Source organism: Adelges cooleyi, unplaced genomic scaffold (assembly GCF_023614345.1).
Source record: "Adelges cooleyi isolate 19-005CV unplaced genomic scaffold, UGA_ACOO_1.1 ACOO_flye_CR_arks_rails_tigmint_CR_PRNA_376, whole genome shotgun sequence".
Classification (NCBI taxonomy): Eukaryota; Metazoa; Arthropoda; class Insecta; order Hemiptera; family Adelgidae; genus Adelges; species Adelges cooleyi.
In genome coordinates, this window is record NW_026096053.1 from 14,242,799 (window position 1) to 14,262,884 (window position 20,086).

Consider the following 20,086-nt stretch of genomic DNA (forward strand, 5'->3'; position numbering starts at 1 on the left):
AGAGAACAATTTTTTATAGAAGTAATTATTTGAATGTATGTACTTTTAATTATTTTTAACTAGGTTTTTATTCAACAACGAAGAAATGGCCGCCGAAATCAATGTCAAAAATAACTTGTTAAACAACGCCGAAAACGTTAAAGAACTTCAGACTAAATTAGCCAAGCTTATTGTAAGTAGCATCGATAAATTTAAAACAAAATGAATTGTAAATTAATATAGGTGTAAACTTTTTGTGTAAGCTACAAAAAAAAAAACAATTTAAACTTTCTACTAAAGCTAGTATCTAGTAAAGACATTTTAATAAGATTTTTTTATGCGCGTTATAGAGTTGAGATCTAAAAACTTGAAAATATTACAATACACCTAGAATAAAATATGATCATAAAGTATACACAAATGTGTCGTTAACAATTTTTTTTTTTATTTAGGAAAAATATTAAATTGCTAATAAAAAAAATCGTTTTGGCTTTATGTTGGATTTTCTACTATGTATGAGGTCAAGTATTTCAGTAATACAAATTGACAACAGCTGATATTCGCATTAAATCATATCATGCATTGTTTATGTTACTGATTTAAATATATTGTTTGAATGAGCCGCCCAACCTCTTGGCCAAAATTACTTGCAATTTAAAATGTTATGAAAGAAAGAACAAAAAAAAAACAACACCCTTTCAGAGTTCCACGTGGAAGCTAAAAAAAATTAATTTCTATTTGATTAATAAAATTCTGGCTTTTGAATATAAATTCCACGCCTTTGTCGATTACAGTGAAATTTAATGAAAAATTGTATGGGTTCACAAAATGGAATTTAATAAAACAAATTCACATTCAATCGGGCAAACAGCCCGCAAACTTTCCGGCAAACAGCATAATATACATACCGGTAAAAAAGCTGAAGAGAGTATTTTTGTTTTTTTTTTAGCACTATTTAATAACCAACTATTTGTCAGGGGTTGGTCGTTATATTATATTGATTGATTTGAGTTAGTCGAAGCTGAGCTTTAACAAAAGTACAACATAAGGACAATAACCGTGCATTGTTTTGAGTTAAAAATTAATAAAAGATATTTTTTTTTTAGCCTACGGCTGATATAATGTTATTCATTGTCTTTATAATATATATGAAAAACATTCAATTGTACTTATTTCATGTGTTTTTTTTTTTGGTAGTTATCGGTTTTTGAATTGGTAAATATATATTTACCATTTCGTTGTTTGTACAGACAGCCTTTTTATTGGCCGTTGTTTTTCACTTTTATTTTTTTCGAAACTCAGAATTATCGATTTTATCTCAGCGTGTGCCTTGGATTTAACGCATTTGACTTATGTTGGCCGTAAATCTGTTGATATCTTTATTTATTTATTTATTTTTTGTAACTGTATTATACACGCTTTTGCACTTTATTGTCTGACAAATAAAATACTAATTTTTCAATACCGGTACCGGGTACGTTTACAAAGCACTCACTCAATGTACAAGAAACGTCACGGTCCGCTGTATTTGAATAAGACACTTTCGAGTAGTTCGAGAACGTACCCACCTACTTAAAAAGTTCATTCCACCAAACAGTCATCGAATCTTTTTTACCGGATATTCTCGCCAATGGCAGTACTATAAACCATTTCATTTGTTGCCATAACACGTCTGTACAGTGGCTATATAGTTGCTATTTTATAATAATTATACATGTCAAATTGTTAGCTACAATAATAATATGTATTGACTTCTTTAAGGACGCTACGACTGAGAAGGGAACTTTTGACAGTAACACGCCGTACCCGTGGGGTTAAACGATTTTTTATCTTTAATCAGCCGCCAATGAATGAAACAAAAAAAAATGTTTGTTTTTTCGTCTAATAGCTTATAGATTTTAGATGTTGTACGTAATATACTAATGTCAACGAGCACAATAATGTATTCAGTCACGAACACGCTAATACTAATATTACAGTCGATAAATCCCGTTCAGTACAATAACACTACATAACAGCTGGTATTATTGTAATGAACGGGATTCGATAATACGTTTGCTGTCGATTGTGTAATTTAAACGGAGAGGAGGGTTTCAATGGAATTTTCAAATGACCCAGACAATGGGAAAATCGATCGAGCCCGTGGGCAAGGACTCGGCGGGTAGGTCATCCCCTATTGACAATAGCACACGCGATAGGAAAGGATAGAAAGTCCTATTGACGATCAACAGGTCGACGTCGGCTAAAGCAAAAAACACTTAGTTCCCTGTAAGAGCACTTTTAAAACGTGCGAATACTTTTAAGAACAACCAGGTTTAAATTTTACTAAACTCCACAAAAGCTCTCTATCGGGATTCGCTTCTGTCGCTATTGCTTTATGCTGGGAAATAATTTTTACTGCCCCGGATCGGCTGGTCGTTATCTTAAAGTCGTGCGCATCTACAAATCTTAAAACAGACCGCGTCAACCGCTTCACGACTCGATGGGTTAAAATATTATAAAAGTAATCTGCAACCCAAAACTGTAGTAGGCATAATAGCCATTTTTTTCCGACATGAAAACCGTTGGAAATTTTAGAAAATTGGCTTTACAACATTTTTGGACATCTCCAGATTCCTGTAGTCTTTTTTTTTTTGAAAGTCGACGGGTAACTCAATAAAGGTATTGATGGACATTCACCGTAAGTCTAACTGTTGGCATTCGAACGGCGCCGACTTCGAGTTTTACCCTGTACAAAGGCTCTCTGGATTTAGGCTAGGCTTCGCGGTCGGGCGCGCGGTCTCAGGTGTGTGTTTTACACGTGATCGATTGCGCGTAACGAGCCGCCAGCGCGTGGATCGAACGACCGCTGTCGTCCTTTGTTCTTTCCGGCGTAACGGCCGGAGGACGGATGGGTCGGATGGGAAGAGGCGCGGCAAGCGAGAGTCCCGCGCAAAGGGACGGACGGCCGCCGCCGCCGCCGTCAGGAGGATGCTGGGTCGCAATCAATCCCGGCCAAGGTCGTATCGGCCACCGCGCCAGCACAGACGCCCAGGCGTCGCCTTGACGACAAGGGTGCCCCGCAAACGCCAGCGTCCGAGCGCCAGACGCTCGTAGTACTACGACGCCGCTTATCATCGGCACACACGCGCGATACTATTAACAGTCGTCTGCTCACTCGCTCAATCTCTCGATCACCATTCTGCACCGTCGGCCTACGCACACGTTTAGATCGCTCGTTCGAGGTAACAAAAAAAAAAAAAAAAATACAAAAAAAAAATGTCCATAGAATGAAAATTATTTGTTTCAAAAAAAAAAAAATATATATATATATATTTTTTTTTTTTTTTGATAGTTTTTTTCCGACTACTTATGCAACATAATATAATATCTATAATTGTTAAAAAGTTTTGTTTGTTTTCTTATTAGTTACTCGCATGCGTGTGATTTTGTTTTGCAAGTCTCGACGCTTGGCTGTGAGAAGGTATTGTTTTCGCATATTGATGTGGTTTTCTTTTTTTTTTTTAACGGTGTCTTGATCAACTGATCTTGAACTGATTTCTTCAAATAGATCGGAAATCGTATACTCGAAAGGTACTCACTCTTTAGAAAGACCGACAAAATTTGATAAAGGTCACACCAAATAAATATTTGTTTTTTTTAATTAAATTATATACTTCGTAACAACAAGGTGGCATGATCGAATAACGTCTCGTGTACACTTATTGATAAATACTAACATGATAAATGTTTTTTAGGCTAAAGGGTCAAAAACATTTTTTGCGTCACGCTTTATTCGTTTACTCGATTTTTTTTCACTCATTTACTCAATTTATTAACATATTTACTAGATTTGTTTACTCGATTTATATTTAACAAAGCCTAAAAACATCATTTTGCTTTTACATTTCTAGCTTTAACTGAAAATCACACAAATCGTTTTCTTTTTTTCTTCGAGCCACAATTACTTACACGCGATTCAACTAACTTATAAAAATTAACAAGTATTTTTCCAATTAAAGTCAAACTTAGAAACTCTACCGGCCAGCGTGTGGCTCTAGCAGGTCGAGGCAAGGTGAGTTCACATTACTCTTCTCAAATTTGACCAAACGTCTTGCGTTTACTGTGCGGTTATCACTGATGTGAACAAATCTCAGAAGTAAAACATACACACATAGGTCATATTATGATACAGGTACACTATACTCAAAAGGCCAACAATGTCCGGATTTAAATAGGGTACTCGCACTACTAGGCGTACTAAGTAAGGCCGGTCGCAGCAAGTGACAGTATATTGTAGAAAATCAAAAATATAATTGCACATACACGGCCGTGTGTGCAAACGTCCGTTAAGACTGTTTAATGGCGTTCAATTGCCACCGTTATTGTATTATAATAAAAGGGGGCCCTTGTGTTGTTGGTAAGAGACGCGGTTAAGTGCGTGAGAGGTATTTTGTTAAACGGGACAAAGGCAGGCCGTCGTCAGCAGTGTTGGGAATTATCTAGATAATTTTATCTAGATAAATTATCTAGATAAAAAATTTTAACTAACATATTATCTAGATAAAAAAAAGTAAATCATCTTATTATCTTATTTAGATAAACAAATCGGTTATCTAAGGTAATTAATCTAGATAGAAATTGTAACTATTTTTTAAGTTATTTATTCGTGGGTTTTACAAAAACAGGTTTCGGGATCCGACGAAACGCATAATGTAGTCCTAGCTTAAAAATATTAATATACCTAGGTCCTAATGAATAGTGATTAGTGATATAAGAATATATTATTAATACATTGGGGTTGGCTTGTTAGACAAGTCCAATATTTTATGTAATCCAATGTATTTAGTCGATTATACAAAACGTTTTTTACCTATTTTTAATAAGTCGAAGTAGATAAGAGTTATATATGTATTATCGTATAATTTATTATTTATATTCGTAGTTCTCGACTACAGTGCTCAGTTTTTGTTTAATGTTGATCATTTTTTTCCCAGTACTCCCGAAATAATTACTAGAGCTATATAAAACGTGTTTATAAGAATTTTTACGATAATAATTTCAAGATTAACATTGACCAAAATCCCAACAAAAAAAATGGTCGAAAGTGCAGGTGTTTATTTGAGCAGAATGGTTATAAATTATATTTTACAAATATATATACATGTCAGCCGAGTCCTGTATCAGTAACTACATATAGGGTAAAGATACTATAAAAGTAAAATAGTAAATAGTAATACAAGTCCAATAAACAATGAGCTGTTTCCAAAAAGTTATTTGTATTTTCAATCAAAATAAAAAAACAAAACCTTGTAATAAACATTTTAAACATAATGTGGGCTCTCCGTAGTCCGTAGACCGTATGTGGCCAAAACGATAGTTAAGCCTCAAAAAAGAACAATATGCTTATAAATAGTTTCAACCGATAATGAAATGTCCCGTCACCGATTATCGAGTTTGATAAACTCGTATTTACTTTTTATACCTATTTATACTATTACTGTTGCCTACATAAAAGATGACATAGAGTACATGAAAATAATAAATGACAAATGAACAGAGTAGCCATAAATCACTAAATCGAATATAAGGAAAATTTGCTCTTTGACGTAACTGTCCATTTCTTAGTACCTACATCTTATCGGTTATTAAATTATTCTGTAATCTGTGAAAATACTTTGTTTCACTCATACATTTTCGTATAACATTTTATGAAGGTTAAAATTTAATTTATCTATTTTTCATCTAGATAAAATTGTATTTAAATTTATCTTTTAGCTAAATAAATGTTAAATGAATAATTTAATATCTTATCCAGATGATATACTACTCAATTATCCGTTATCTTATCTAGATAACTTTATAGTTATCTTTTCCCAACACTGGTGAGAGGTATTTTGTTAAACGGGACAAAGGCAGGCCGTCGTCAGGGTAAACTTAACACCGGGGCCAAACGCCAAACAGTGCTTCAATTATTATCATTATTTGGCCGACGTGGCGTGACTAACAGCTTGATTCGTCTTGGTGGGGCCGGTCGTAAGAAAAACTGCTAATTATTGACAAAAAAAAAAATATTTGAAAAACGCCTCTAAGTGACTATTGTGTATAGCCGCACTGTCTAAAGCGCGGTGTATCGTCGTCGCCAAGGATAATATGTGGTAATTATAATAGTATTATACATATATATATATATATATATATTGTTTCAATCGAATAGCTACACTTAACGCCCCTTAGGGTTTGCGCTTAAATGGGTCTATATTAAACTGAAATCCGAATTAGACAGCTAGTCGAACGGTCTGAACATAATTTAACGGTGTATTAAAACGTCCTAAATGAGAAAAAAATACTATGTATATATTCGGTTTTACGACCACCGACCCAAAGTTGAAAATACATTACATTATGTTTATTTTGATAGCCATCACCATAGTGATTTAAGCCATTTGCCGTTGTTCGTTATTTTTGACCCCTTTATTTTATTTCAACCGAGAACACCCTTATGGACATATCCGTTAAGCTTCGATTCAGCACTTAAGTCATATTCAAGTGAAAATATGTTAAAAAAAAATTAAGTTAAATGAATAAAAAAAAATCAATCAAACCATTAAACGACCAACTTTGAACTTTGGTTTTTGGTGGCATAGTAAAAGTTTTTCGTTTAAGGCATCCCACACAAGTTGTATTCGGTTTAACCGTAAGACAGTGTTTTTTTTTTTTTTTAAGGCGTAAATATTTTAAATCAGTACAATGCGTACCTGATTAAATAATAGAACAGACGTTTTGTGCCAAACATTTTCGGTGCTTGTGCTAACATTCATATTTTCTAACCTCCTACAATAGTATGATCTGAATTGTAATTATATTTCTTAAAACTATAGTCTTTCCGTTAGTCCAATGTAGTTTTTTTTTTGGGGGGGGGGCTGAGAGAGATTAAGTTGACTGTCTCGGCTGTGTGTGAAATACTTGCAAATGTTTTTGACGTGTACCCATTTGTTGCTTTGCTGTACTTTGAAATAAAATATAAGTCATATATATTTTTCGAAATAATTGGACGCTTTGTATTGCACTTTATATTTATTATTAAAGAAAAATAAAACTGTACCGGTATTATGTTTGTACACTTATGCTTGCAACCTAGATGGGCCCCTTCTGTTGAATAAATAATAATTCAACATAAAGTTTGTTTCATTTGTTCAAACTCTATTCGTATAATTTCAGTTTAACCTACAATCGTTTAATATAGTAAAAAAAAGAATATACAAATTCGTGTGAAGTAATTGTTTTGTTTTTTGTTTAAGCAACTTTAGCTCATCGTTTAACAAATAGGTACAATTTTTTTTTTGTTCTAAGGTGATATTGTTTTAATGTATTTAATATATAACACTTTTTTGGAAAATTTCTAATTACCAGCTTAAACTTTGCTCCTCTTAAAAATTTTCCATTTTTTAGTATTCATAAATCATTTTGAACGTTTTATAACATTTTTACATATATTTTATGATAATTCATTTATCGGATGTCTCACTATTATTAGGTATCATTCCAATTCCAAATAAAAAAACAAAATGTTAACGATAGTGCCTAAACAGCGGCATTTTCCACAATTGTTAAATAAACGCTATTGAATAATGTCGATTCGACTAGTAAAACAGATTTGACCTCGTTTAGATAGAATTCAGCTGTAAATTATAAAAATATCTCCATTTATACCGTCAGTTGCAAAATTACTATGGGAGTTATTTTTATTTTCATACTTTAAAAATTAGCAATGAAATCAATACCAAATAAGAATGGAACCGTATACAAAATTGTTTTAAATCAAATAATGTCTATTAAAAAATGTTGCGTTTTACTTGCAGGTCCATGAAAAAAAGAAACCAAGTGTTTATTGGACTCGACAGCCAATATTCTAATAATATACATTTTTAACGATTTTCTGATTTACATAATTGTATAAACTATAAACTGTTACAAAGAAAAAAAAACCAACTGTCCTGTAAATCCTGTTCCTAATCTTGTTGGGTACATTTAAGTATTCTTCTGTTAACACAACGAGTCTAAAAATGACATCCACGACGTTTAAACTGTCAAAACACAGTTATTAGTTTATATTAAAAAAAAGTTTAAAAAACCATATCGAATAGAATCGGTTATGAGCAATTTCGATTCGTTTTTGGCAAACACTCGTACAAATGACTTAACACTTTGACTTTTCCGTTGGTACTAAACTTAATATTGTACCTACTGCTATTTTATTTCTAGGAAGAACTAGACACGATGAGTGCAGCTGACCAAATGAAACAGGCTTACAGCATAGTGTCAATCGCCGAAAAAGATAAACCCATTGTGGCGGAATTTTTGAGAAAATTCTTCTTCCGAGACGAACCGCTGAATGTAGCTATTAAGTTGTTGGATGAGACCGAATCGACCAACAAATTGGAAAAATATTGTATCGATTATTTACATCACGGTAAATATATATATATATATATATGTACAGGGTGAAAGTTATGTAATAGGTGATTAGACATCTAGGGGACCCCCAAATAAGCCCCCCATTTTCATTTTTTCGATAAGTAAAAAATTGAAGGTTTCGACAGTTAAGTAAAAAAATAATGACTTACAAAACAAAAATTATTCCCTGTTATTCAGTGCAAAAAGCTCACCTTAAAAGAGGGGTCAAATCATTTTCAGTCCCTTTCGGCCCCTAACTTAAAAAATGATAAGAGAAAAATGATTAGAGACCATAAATAAATAATAAGTGATAAAAAATAAATGCTAAGACAGAATTGATAAAAGATAAAAAAAAGATATAATTGTTAAGAAATAAATTATGAGAGATTAGAGATATATGATAAGATATTAGTGATAAGAGATAAATGATTACACACTATAGGTAAGAAATAAATGATAAGAGAAGAGTTAGGGGCTGAAAAAGACTGAAATTGATGTGGCCCCTCTTTTAAGGTTAGATTTTTGCACTGAATAACATGGAATCATTTTTTTGTTTTTTTTTGTCATTATTTTTTTACTTATTGAAAAAATGAAAACGGGGGGCTTATTTGGGGGTCCCCTAGATGTCCAATCACCTATTACTTACCTTTCATGCTGGAACACCCTGTATATAATAAATTGTATGCGGTTTAATCACAAGTAATTGACTGTATTAATTCAACGTGTGTGTGTGTGTGTGTGTGTTTTAGGGTTTTCTTTTAAAGCAGTGTCTGCCGCAGGAGATCTGATAGGTGTTATCCTGAACAATGTGATGGAAAGAGAAGAAAACGAACAGAACGGCCAAGACGAAGAGGAGTCGTCGCCGAACTGTAAAAAGTTCAAAGACATTATCGTTTTGTTGGATAAAATCAAAAGAGAGGCGGACGTCTTTAAGCTCTACCCGCACGTGAAACGTATACTGGAAATAAAAATTGTCACTGTCAACGATGCGAACAGAGGTCAAGGCGTGTGCAAAGCTCTTATCGACAAAACCAAGTATGTCAATCAAAAGTGACCCACAAATAAAATACTCATTTTACCAATTAGTTGAATTAATATTTATAACAAACAAGTATTCGTCCAAGAACAAATGCTTTGCCTTCGGTAGACCGCAGTTAAATACTTACAAATAATGTCATGCCTACATGTTTTTGTGCAATAGAAGTGGATGTGGAATCTTAAGAAACATGTGTATAATTAATAACCAACTATTTAAACAAGAAATTGCGTGTCGCCATTTTTGCGTTACACTATCACGTGATAAGAGATAAGAGATCTGTGATAAAAGATACGTGATAAGAGAGAAGTGGTGTGATAAGTTATAAGTGATAACATATCCTTTTCTTCTGATTTTTATACCTATTTTTGGCTATATTTTGATTTTATTTTATAGAAATTAAATTGCTTATTAATATTGCTCGTTTATTAAACAGGTCTAGTTTTATTAACCCTTTTTATTTGAAACTTAAGAGATTTATCAAGAGACGCCTAATCTAACCGAAGAAATACCAAAATAATGTAAAAATAAAAGAAAATTGTCTGACAAACGTTTTCAAATACTTTCCTATCCAAGTTCTCTCGATCAAAAATTATTTTTAACAACTCCAAATTTACCTTTTCACGTATAAATGCCTACACTATCCAACTTAAAATAATCCAGCCTACCCGGCTTGGTGGAATTAAGCCACTGGGCTGACAGGTTTTAGCTGTAATTTATGATGACTTATTTTTTTGACACGCATAATGATATTATATACTTGATAAATGTGAAATTAATAACAATACCATTGCAGAGAACTGGCAAAAGAATTGGACTGTCAAATGATTTACGTGGAGTGCACAAGCCATTATTCTGCTAAGGCCGTTACAAGGCTTGGGTTTAAGTCCATTCATTCGCTGGAATACCAAAAACATTTGAATGGCCAGGGTGAAGTTGTGTTCGAAACTAACCTCCCTCACGACCGTGCCGAAGTATTTGTATTACCTATTCTATAAATTCTCATTTATCGTTACCTTATTTGTTACCCGTCGTTTTTTTTTTTTTTTTAAATATCTTAATATAATATTATATAAAATATTTATACATAAAAAAAATATATACTATAACATTTTATATGTAATTGTGAACTGACGATACCGAATCATATTATGCTAGATAAAAATCAAAGTACCTACTATAAGTTTATATATTTTTCTTAATTTTAAAATTTTTAATTGTTGACCACCGATGGAATTTATTTGTTGATTATTTAACTGTTGTTGATTTAATTTTAACATTATACTGAAAACAAATGATATATAATACATATATTATGTATACTATCTTAAATGTGTTCACCTACATTGTTTTGTACACAAAATAAATCAATCTGGAAAAAAAACTATATCAAACTGTTACGAAAACAGAATTGTATTAAATAATATAACTATATTAATATGTGTAATTATTTAATACATGAAGTTCCTAGATATCCAGTCTAGAGTAATCCTTGAGCACAATTGATCAAATTGTTTACAAATGTTGATAAAGTTATTGAAAAATATGCTAAATTTAACTCGAGAACATATTTACACTTGATGGGATTAATTTTTAACTTAACAATTAAGTCGATAATTAAAATGATTTAATGTATAGTAGTTGTAAAAACAAATAGTATTGTAGTAAAATAAAACTATTAAGAGTGCGTCAAGACATTATAGATATAAGGCATTTTTTTAGATATTCCAATTGAAAAATACAATACAAGTATAAATTTGTTGGTCACAGGTAAATAAGGTTTTTGTTTAATTGTTCGCATGACTTAAGCCAATTGGACCAAAAAATACAGCAAATACAAACTATCATAATCTGTAAAAAAAAAAGCTAAAATCGACTTAAGACCTTTTTACCTGGAACCAAAGAATGACTTCGGTTACTAAATTTACAAGACAATTACAAAATGTAATATTAGTTTTGACATAAATATGTCAACTCTAGGTTAATATCTTAGGTGATATCTATGAATATCTTAATTCTAATGGATTATGTGAATATTTTATAGATATTAGAATTAAGAGATAAGAGATAATAGATAGCAGATAGGTATAAGATATAAGAGTTTAGAGATATAAGATAAGAGATAGGAGATTAAAAGTAAGAGATTAGAGATAAGATATCCAGATGGGAGGGAGGATAGGAGTAGTCTAGAGATAAATGGGAGGGTAGGAAAAACATCCCCTCTCCTGATCCCTTATCGGTTGACCTCCCCCCCTATCCGTCCAAACGTGCTTGAAAGTTGAGTTTCAAATTGAATTAATACCTTTGCTAAAAAGTTTTTTCGACACGAATGTGTCTTATTTTCGACTTCCAGCCTCCAAGTATCAGTAAGACATATTCATTATCCAATGCGTATGCATCAAGGAAATAACTAATTTTTATTGTAACAGATATTTTGCTTATACTTTTGGCCATGTAGTCGTTTTAATAAAAACTAAATTTGATGTATAGATTATCACACGAAGAAAATATCCCGTAAAAACGCCACAGCAATATAAACTTTCTGTTGGGAATTTCAAACGTCTACGTTTAGTGTGTGTGGTATATTCTAGTGTGTTCCATAACCACAACAGTTGGTCACGTGTAAATGTATAAAACGAACAGTTTAATGCAATAATTATTATTCAGACTAAACCTAGTTTATTAATAATAAAATATGCGACTCGTAAACGATTGATGGACAAAATACATAATATGAATTTATGAGCAAGGTCGTTTTCGCATGACGATAACAGCTATATGATATACCGATTTGTCGCTATGGCAACGTCAAAATCTACCGAAACTAAGATGACCGAGATATTTCTCCGCATTAGTAGAGCCAAGATCGACAGATCGCATAATACTCTTTTGTTGGAAAAATTAAAAATTATCGGCCAACCGTTTGACTGCAAAGTTAAGGTAAATACTAAAAGTCATTATATATTTACTATTTACGCATGAGTTAAAAAAACAATAGTTTTGTCTAGCCAACGTTTAAAAATTTAAATAAAAATAACAAACTCTTATTGTATACAATACATAATTAATGTATCTATTTGTTGTTTAATCGTTACTCAAAACTGGTTCAAACCGTATAGCATATCAGTATTGTCACATTACTAACTATGATAATTATAATACAAATATACCGTTCATATTAGGTGAAAAAAAAATAATTAAGCTGGATCTTTCGGTGAAATAAATACTTACAAATAATTCGATAATGTCTATATATTAATTATTTTCTAATTTATATAATACTACTTTTGAACCGAAGAACTATGTCTATAATATATATTATAATATTAATAATCGGTATGAAATCCGTTAAGTCAAAGAGGGGTGTCGGTAAAAGGCGTAGTCATATACTCATTTGTCCAATCTGCAGAAAGTATAATAGGATGTGATGTGTAATAAGTTGAAATTTGTTCTGTATACTTTCATTGTGTTTAATATTATGTATATAGTTTAAATTAAAGTAAATTAAACTTATAAAATATATTTCCAAAAAATTTTTTTTAAAAACGCCTACATCAGAGAAATATCGAAAATTTGTCAAAAAATTAGTGTTGAGAATATACAAATAATAAAAATATACTGATGAAGTTAATTTAAAGTAGAGTCACTTGTGGTTTTATTGTACAATTATGAAGTTTTGTTTTAACTTTCAATACCTACGTTTATATGCTTCTGGCGCAATTAGAAAAAAATCTCATATCTATGTATAATTTATTATAACTTTATATTTTACAAAAAAATTATACTTTATATTTTATTGGCCTATTATAAATTATAGTGATAATTCAATTTTTTGGAGGTTTCCTAAAGTATCTAGTTTTTGTTAACTATGCAGTACACGTGTCCCAAAAGTCTTGTAGTATGCTATGTATTTAAAACTTGGTTAAAAAAATTATGTTAGCTGAAAAATAATTAAACAGGAAAAAGTTTCCACACAAAGCACAACAGGTAAACAGTTGGATATTTAAGTTTCTACACAAATATATGATACGTTATTCCCAATAACAAAAATTCAATAAAAAAAATTAAAATAAAAAAATAACAATTTAACGTTTTATTTGGGAGTTACTGACATACCTAATTATTTGTATACAAATTTCAATACAAAGATTAGGAAAAATTAGGCATTCAAACCGAATTGTTTTGGTAATAGTACAATAATATTACAAAAAAACCGACACAACCAAATTTTTCCTAATCCCTAATTGAAAACCTTCCAAAAAAACAAAGTTATAATGTATAAGGTGTTTTGTTTTAGGACTCGAATACAATGAGTAATATCGCCGAAGGCCCGTTTAGTATTGAAGCTATCACCAGCGAAGACCGGCAAGCGGTAATCGATTTTTTAAGACAATTTTTTTACCGCGATGAACCACTGATTATTGCACTTGACATGACGGTTGATGTCAAAGCAATGGCCAAATTGGAAGCTTACTGTAATTCGCTATTGGACAATGGTAATCGTCACTTCAGTAACTCGCATTTAATTCTGTACACTATATTTATGCATGTATAAACTCAGTTGATAAAAAACACTATTGCACATAAAACAAACTACCTCAGCCGTCCCTGTTTTCCACCAGAAAAAAAAAACAACACCTTAAACCGATTACATACAGAATCTGCTTACAACTTAAACGGTTTTTTCATACAGGACTAGCGTGCAAAGCTGTATCTGCAGACGGACGTTTAATTGGCGTTATCTTGAACGGTGTTAAATGTAAGTTGGACAAGCACGAAGACGATACCGAGGACGACACTAAGTTTCAGCATATTACTAAATTTCTCAACAAAGTCGACAAAGAAGCGAATTTCTTTTGTCAGTATCCAAACGTTTGCCGAGCACTCACTATCGATATTGTTGCAGTGGACCACAAGTACAGGGGAAAAGGAGTATGCAAATCACTAATGGACAAGGCTAGGTAATAACACTATATAAATCGTTTATGTAAAAAGTGTACATTTGCACGTTAACTGTATTCATCAAAACGCCATCTTTTTCGATATACTTGCATTTATTTTTCAGAGAGTTGGCATTAAAAAACCGATGTTCAATGATTTATGTGGAGTGCAGCAGTTATTTTTCCGCCAAAGCAGCGGAAAAACTAGGATTCCAATGTATTTACACGTTGTCCTACAAAGACTACTTAAACGACCAAGGACAACCAATTTTCAACCCTCCGCCGCCGCATACACAGTCTAAGGTGTATGTCCTACCATTAGACAACAACTGAACGCTTCTTCGGTTCTTCGTGAAAAATCATACAGCTAATCAGCTTACTATAGTTAAATTAAGCTTACAGTGGGAGTTGATATCGTCAATGAATTATTTGATAAGTTGTTTACAACATGTTTTGGCCAACACGTTACGTTATTCATATGTATTTCACGGTATGATAAAGTGTTTTTTTTTTTTATGGTATAGTTAAGTATAGCTTTTTTTCATTTTTAACCCTTATTTGTTCTTCAGTTTTAGTTCTCAACCTTTGTCGTTACTACTTTTCCCCACAATATCTGTTTGTGGCCAATTCATTTTACACCTCTATAATGTCCACATTCTTGTACACTAATCTCTTTAATTCATAGAACGAATGGAGCTTAACAACTTGTTCAATAAAATATATCTGTCATTTCACTTTTACACATCGCAAATTATTCTATTCTGCTATGCTTCCCACACTTACACGGTAAACTCATCTGGTGTTACCTCTTTTTTACATTCCACCTTTTTGTACTACCTCTCCCTAATTGCATTTACTGACTAAATAATTTCCTGTTTCAACTCACTTAGACTATAACATGTTTATGTCTTGCTAGCAAATACTGATTTCTGTTTTTCAACAAACCTCGCACATTCGTCAAGTGTTTGGTTTTATTTTCTCTGTTACTCTGTTTGTTTTACAGTTACCTTCGCTTTTTTGCATTACTGTAGGATATTAAATTATTATACGCTATATGTTTAGATATTATTAATATTATTATTATACATATATACATACTGTTACTGCCATATGTTATAATATTATTATCGTATTGTCATAATAATTGCTGTAATAATACAATAAATATATTATCAATAGAAAAATCATAATGAAAGTATTATTGCCTTATTTTTTAGTAGTGTCATTCGTGTATTGCTTGGCGCAATCTATTGGTATAAAACGTTTTATGAATTGTTGTAATGTTCGTTTTTAGAGTGCGCTTCGTGCAAACAGAGAGATACGTTTGGGTAATGTATTTTAAAAACTCCTTCGAAACAGACCGTATGCAATCTCCTCAACAGAACCCGGGCCGAGAAAAAGTAATTAAACACGGTAAGTGGGTACGTCACCGGTCGGTTCGAGCAAAACGTGCCCATCAGGCATTATTATTATCGTTATGAAACAAGTGGTTCGGTGTTATAAATTACAATCGTTAATAATTATTGCAACACAGTGCGCGGTCGGTCGGACCGACTTTAGCGTTCGTCAGATGTTATTGTGTACACTAATATGTTAATCGCACTTGAATGGGTGGGAATACAATTTCTATATTATCGAGTACACGGCAACAAAAACATATTAATTTTTTTTTAGTACTGTTTGACTTTTACCCGAACAGTTGTATGCGATACGCGTCGAACAAAGAACGGGTTTTTACACAGTTTACACAGTTTTTTACCACCCAATTCTCTCTACTGCTGCTGCTGCTGCTGCTGCTTCGACTGGTCTCGCTACAGCCCGTCTCCAAACGATACACACGCTGTATGGTAAAAATTTTACATCTGAGTTTCAGTCAGTATAACATAATATTATCAATAAAAAAAAAAATAATTGTGTACTAATTAAAAAAGTCTACATGGTTTTGTTCTCAAACCGCCCCACCTGCCTGACATAATAATCTTTAAAATAACATGTTTATCTCACAGAAGATTATTGCCATAACCGACACCAATAAATCAATATTATTATAATTCTCATCAACATCGCCATTGCTACTAATATATATTATTATTATTTACAAAATTAACAACATTGTCGAAAAATGTTGTTCATTTTGTAAATAATACATTTTACTCTGTATTTCACTCGTTAGTGTGACTAGTTTTCTGTTTTTTTTTTTTTTTTAATGTATAATCGGTTTACCGTTAACATATTATGTATTATGAGATTGGATTGACTTTCTGTATGACGATGACGGGTTAGTTGGTCTTTTAATTTTTAGATTTGGTCTCGCCGAATCAAGGCCTTTCGGTTAGGTTAGGTTAGGTCAGACTTGCAGTCTGTGGACCCACGCCACGAAAAATACATTTGGAAGATTTTTAATTTAAAATAGATTTCTGTCATCTGTTTAATTTAAAAAAAAAATGTTTTGTACCATTCAAAACTAGATTTACTACTCGTTATATTCGGGTAACTATTTTTTTTTTTCAAAATGTTTGCTAAACAAGCGTTATTTTTGCGCCACCTGTAATTATCTTTTATCTTGTTTGCGATTAAACGACACGGCAGATGCCAAAATAAAAAATACATCAGTTGTCATCCAAACGGGTTTGGCGTGGTAATTTTTTTTCAATATTATAATATAAGTTACAATTTGTTAATACACTAATCGTTATTTGTTTCCCACTCGAATCTTCTAGTTTTAATAAGTAGTTTCTTGAATTTATAACACTAGTATATGTGTGTTAAATTCCTTTTTTTTTATCTTGCATTTGTAATATTAAATTTAATTAATATTTAATATATAAATTGTTTTAGACCATAAAAAAAGGTTAAAAATAAAAAAAATCTTGCATTTTCATAATATTTATGTTTACTTCAAATTACAATATGTTTTATTTAAAATTAAAAACTGATTTTTGAAAATTTAGGAATATAATATGGACAATGTTGATGAATACATTAAAGTTTTTCAGTTCTTTACTTTTTTATCACATCAATCAATTATCTTTTAAATCATATATAGTGAAATTGTCCATAGTTCAATAATAAACATAAAACATTTTTTTTTTTAGGTTCTTATTTGGGTAATTTTTTTGCATTTTTGGCTCAATAGAGTAACTTTTAGTTACGATTTCTGATCTATAGAGTTGCTACAAGAAAAAAATCTGTCTTGTAGTTCAAAATATACAATGGTTCTAGACGCCAAATAATTAAAATAAAGAGTCCTTAATTATAAAAACAATATCTTCTCAACTCCGCGTCCTAGCTAAAAGAAACTGTATAATAAGGTGCACATTGTCTCAAGTGTGTAGACACGTCAGTCATTGATATTAGTCGTAACTGTAATGACATAAAATATATTATTTTGTTTTAGGATTTAACAACAATCAAATAAAATGAGCAATAGCGGCAATGATTGGTTTAGCATAGAAGCTATCACCAGCGAAGACCGGCAAGCGGTAATAGAATTTTTAAAGAAATTTTTTTACCGCGATGAACCACTGAATAATGCACTCGGATTGATGGATGATGCTAAAGCAATAGTCAAATTGGAAGCTTACTGTAATTCGCTATTGGACAGTGGTAAAAATTACTTCAATAACTCACATTTAATGTTATACACATTATTTATGCATGGAAATTGTCTTTCTTTTTTTAATCATCCATAAAAATACACTATTGCACATAAAACAAACTACCTCAACCGTCACTTTGTTCTTTTGAATTTTAAACTTATCTATCGCATCAGCGTTTACACTAAATTTTAAACCCTGTTTAACTTTAAAAAAAAAATACAGATTTACAGATAAATCAGTATGTTAAATCGTTTAAACTGGTATTTAGAAGATAATAATATTTACAGGTCATTATATGGGGCCACAAATACAAATATTGAAAATACTCATACATTTTAAAATTGACGTTTTCCAACAGTATACATTTGCCAGTACAAAATCTACTTATAACTTGAATCGTTGTTAAATACAGGACTAGCTTGCAAAGCTGTATCTAAAGACGGCCATTTGATTGGCGTTATCTTAAACGGAGTTAAATGTAAATTCGACAAGCACGAAGACGACACCGAAGACGACACGAAGTTTAAACTTATTATGACGTTTCTCAAAAAAGTCGACAATGAAGCGAATGTCTTTGGTCAGTATCCAAACGTGTGCAGAATACTTTATATCGATACTGTTTCAGTGGACGACAAGTACAGAGGCAAAGGAGTGTGCAAAGCACTAATTGACAAGACTAGGTAATAATACTACCCAGTGCAAAATAATATAGTAAAACAGTAATTCTAAACTAAGTATTTTACAACTTTTTAATCTCTAAATTACAGATGCTTGCATTTATTTTTCAGAGAGTTGGCATTCAAAAACCGATGTTCCATGGTTTATATAGAGTGTAGCAATTATTTTTCCGCCAAAGCAGCGGAAAAACTAGGATTCCAATGTATTTACACATTGTCCTACAAAGACTACTTAAACGACCAAGGACAACCAATTTTCAACCCTCCGCCGCCGCATACACACTCTAGGGTGTATGTCTTACCATTAGACAACGACTAAAAGCTTTAGTTTATTCTTGAGTATTCACTTTACAATACCTTAATCAGCTTAGTCGGTAAATTAAGTTCATAATACTACTCGTTAATTATTATTTTGTTAAAGGCATATTAGTCAAACCACCTCAACCAATCGCCTCACATTTTACTGCCTATGTTTTCCTGAACTACTTCTTATAATGTGCTGATTTCATTTCCAAATGCTATCTGACTTAGACTCCTCACTCATCCATCTACACGTTTTTTGTTTTAGCTACTTCTGTTTTTCTGACACTCAAAGTGCACGTTAAGTATTTATTTGACACTTTGTTCTACTCAACATATCTTCATACGAGCTGCTTTTTTAAATCTTTTAACTCCTCATTACTAATTTTTAAGTACTGTGTTTTAGACTTATCTACTTATTTTCAGACTATTTTCCTTCGATTTTTCCTTTAATTGCTCAAATTTAACTAATACAATTTCTGTGCTTTCATTTGCCAAAACTCTTGCCAGGAATTCTTCTATCCCATTACACACTCATATAACACGCTCTATTCTTTCTCTAAACCGGCTTGAATGTTGACCTTTCAGCTTTCTGAATATAAACCCTTATTGATTCTTTCTTGTTGGTTTTATACTTTTATCTACCTCACATTAGTAAAGTTCCTGAATTTATATTCTCTCGGAGCAAATCTCTACGCCACCTTTCCCCTCCCCCTTCTTTTGTTCCTAGTCTTCTATTCAGATCTACCTTTACTATCTTGTATTGCTGTATTAAATTACATTTATTATTTTTTTGTTTGGGGGGGTAATAGATATTCTTTGTTCTGTGTCATCAATATTTATTTATATATATATATATATATATATATATATATATATATAGTATTATTAGTTATATATTTGTATTAAAATATAAATTTGTAAGCGTTTGTTTTATTTTTAAATGTCATTTATTTATTACCTGGTGCAGTCTAGTGGTACTTGGTCCTAAAAAAACCAGAGCCATCAGATAACTGATAAACACTGTAGATATAGTTTTATAGAAATGGATATAATAGCCAATGCTTTCTTGATATTCGCAGCTGGTATCTACTGTGACTGTGAGCTTCTGTTTGTACG

General features: G+C 31.7%; 4 protein-coding genes across 10 annotated transcripts in view; 3 read left to right on the forward strand and 1 right to left on the reverse strand.

Annotated features, from left to right (window-relative positions):
* Window positions 1-20,086, reverse strand: part of LOC126841163 (uncharacterized) — a 31,116-nt gene that overhangs the window by 5,248 nt on the left and 5,782 nt on the right. The window lies entirely within an intron of this gene.
* On the forward strand, window positions 70-10,776 carry LOC126841162 (arylalkylamine N-acetyltransferase 1-like). Of its 4 annotated transcripts, XM_050577491.1 has the most exons (5): window positions 4,268-4,406; window positions 5,851-6,116; window positions 8,224-8,431; window positions 9,165-9,450; window positions 10,248-10,743. In XM_050577491.1, the coding sequence occupies exons 3-5, from the start codon at window positions 8,239-8,241 to the stop codon at window positions 10,447-10,449; spliced, it is 681 nt and encodes a 226-aa protein (XP_050433448.1). In that variant the 5' UTR covers window positions 4,268-4,406; window positions 5,851-6,116; window positions 8,224-8,238; the 3' UTR covers window positions 10,450-10,743. The 4 variants fall into 4 exon arrangements, with proteins under 4 accessions (XP_050433446.1, XP_050433447.1, XP_050433448.1 ...); XM_050577489.1 differs by lacking the exons at window positions 4,268-4,406; window positions 5,851-6,116 and adding an exon at window positions 70-172 and having other exon boundaries at window positions 10,248-10,776; XM_050577490.1 differs by lacking the exons at window positions 4,268-4,406; window positions 5,851-6,116 and adding an exon at window positions 3,062-3,203 and having other exon boundaries at window positions 10,248-10,724.
* On the forward strand, window positions 12,318-15,434 carry LOC126841167 (arylalkylamine N-acetyltransferase 1-like). Its single transcript, XM_050577503.1, has 4 exons — window positions 12,318-12,391; window positions 13,749-13,947; window positions 14,145-14,412; window positions 14,517-15,434. Exons 2-4 carry the CDS (start codon window positions 13,761-13,763, stop codon window positions 14,722-14,724), a joined length of 663 nt encoding a protein of 220 aa, XP_050433460.1. The 5' UTR covers window positions 12,318-12,391; window positions 13,749-13,760; the 3' UTR covers window positions 14,725-15,434.
* On the forward strand, window positions 15,851-20,065 carry LOC126841165 (arylalkylamine N-acetyltransferase 1-like). 4 transcript variants are annotated; one of them, XR_007686137.1, is made up of 5 exons: window positions 16,070-16,233; window positions 17,789-17,997; window positions 18,403-18,670; window positions 18,758-19,041; window positions 20,050-20,064. XR_007686137.1 is itself a non-coding variant. In XM_050577495.1 (4 exons), the coding sequence occupies exons 2-4, from the start codon at window positions 17,811-17,813 to the stop codon at window positions 18,984-18,986; spliced, it is 684 nt and encodes a 227-aa protein (XP_050433452.1). In that variant the 5' UTR covers window positions 15,851-16,238; window positions 17,789-17,810; the 3' UTR covers window positions 18,987-19,820. The 4 variants fall into 4 exon arrangements, 2 of the variants coding, with proteins under 2 accessions (XP_050433452.1, XP_050433453.1); XR_007686138.1 differs by lacking the exon at window positions 16,070-16,233 and adding an exon at window positions 17,543-17,702 and having other exon boundaries at window positions 20,050-20,065; XM_050577495.1 differs by lacking the exon at window positions 20,050-20,064 and having other exon boundaries at window positions 15,851-16,238; window positions 18,758-19,820.

Coding starts and splice junctions, on each gene's coding strand:
- LOC126841162 (XM_050577489.1), top strand. CDS start 86: ATGGCCGCCGAAATCAATGTCAAAAATAACTTGTTAAACAACGCCGAA. Junction 173..8,223: donor CTAAATTAGCCAAGCTTATT/GTAAGTAGCATC, acceptor TTTTATTTCTAG/GAAGAACTAGACACGATGAG. Junction 8,432..9,164: donor TATCGATTATTTACATCACG/GTAAATATATAT, acceptor TGTGTGTTTTAG/GGTTTTCTTTTAAAGCAGTG.
- LOC126841167 (XM_050577503.1), top strand. CDS start 13,761: ATGAGTAATATCGCCGAAGGCCCGTTTAGTATTGAAGCTATCACCAGC. Junction 13,948..14,144: donor TAATTCGCTATTGGACAATG/GTAATCGTCACT, acceptor TTTTTCATACAG/GACTAGCGTGCAAAGCTGTA. Junction 14,413..14,516: donor TCACTAATGGACAAGGCTAG/GTAATAACACTA, acceptor TTTATTTTTCAG/AGAGTTGGCATTAAAAAACC.
- LOC126841165 (XM_050577495.1), top strand. CDS start 17,811: ATGAGCAATAGCGGCAATGATTGGTTTAGCATAGAAGCTATCACCAGC. Junction 17,998..18,402: donor TAATTCGCTATTGGACAGTG/GTAAAAATTACT, acceptor TGTTAAATACAG/GACTAGCTTGCAAAGCTGTA. Junction 18,671..18,757: donor GCACTAATTGACAAGACTAG/GTAATAATACTA, acceptor TCTAAATTACAG/ATGCTTGCATTTATTTTTCA.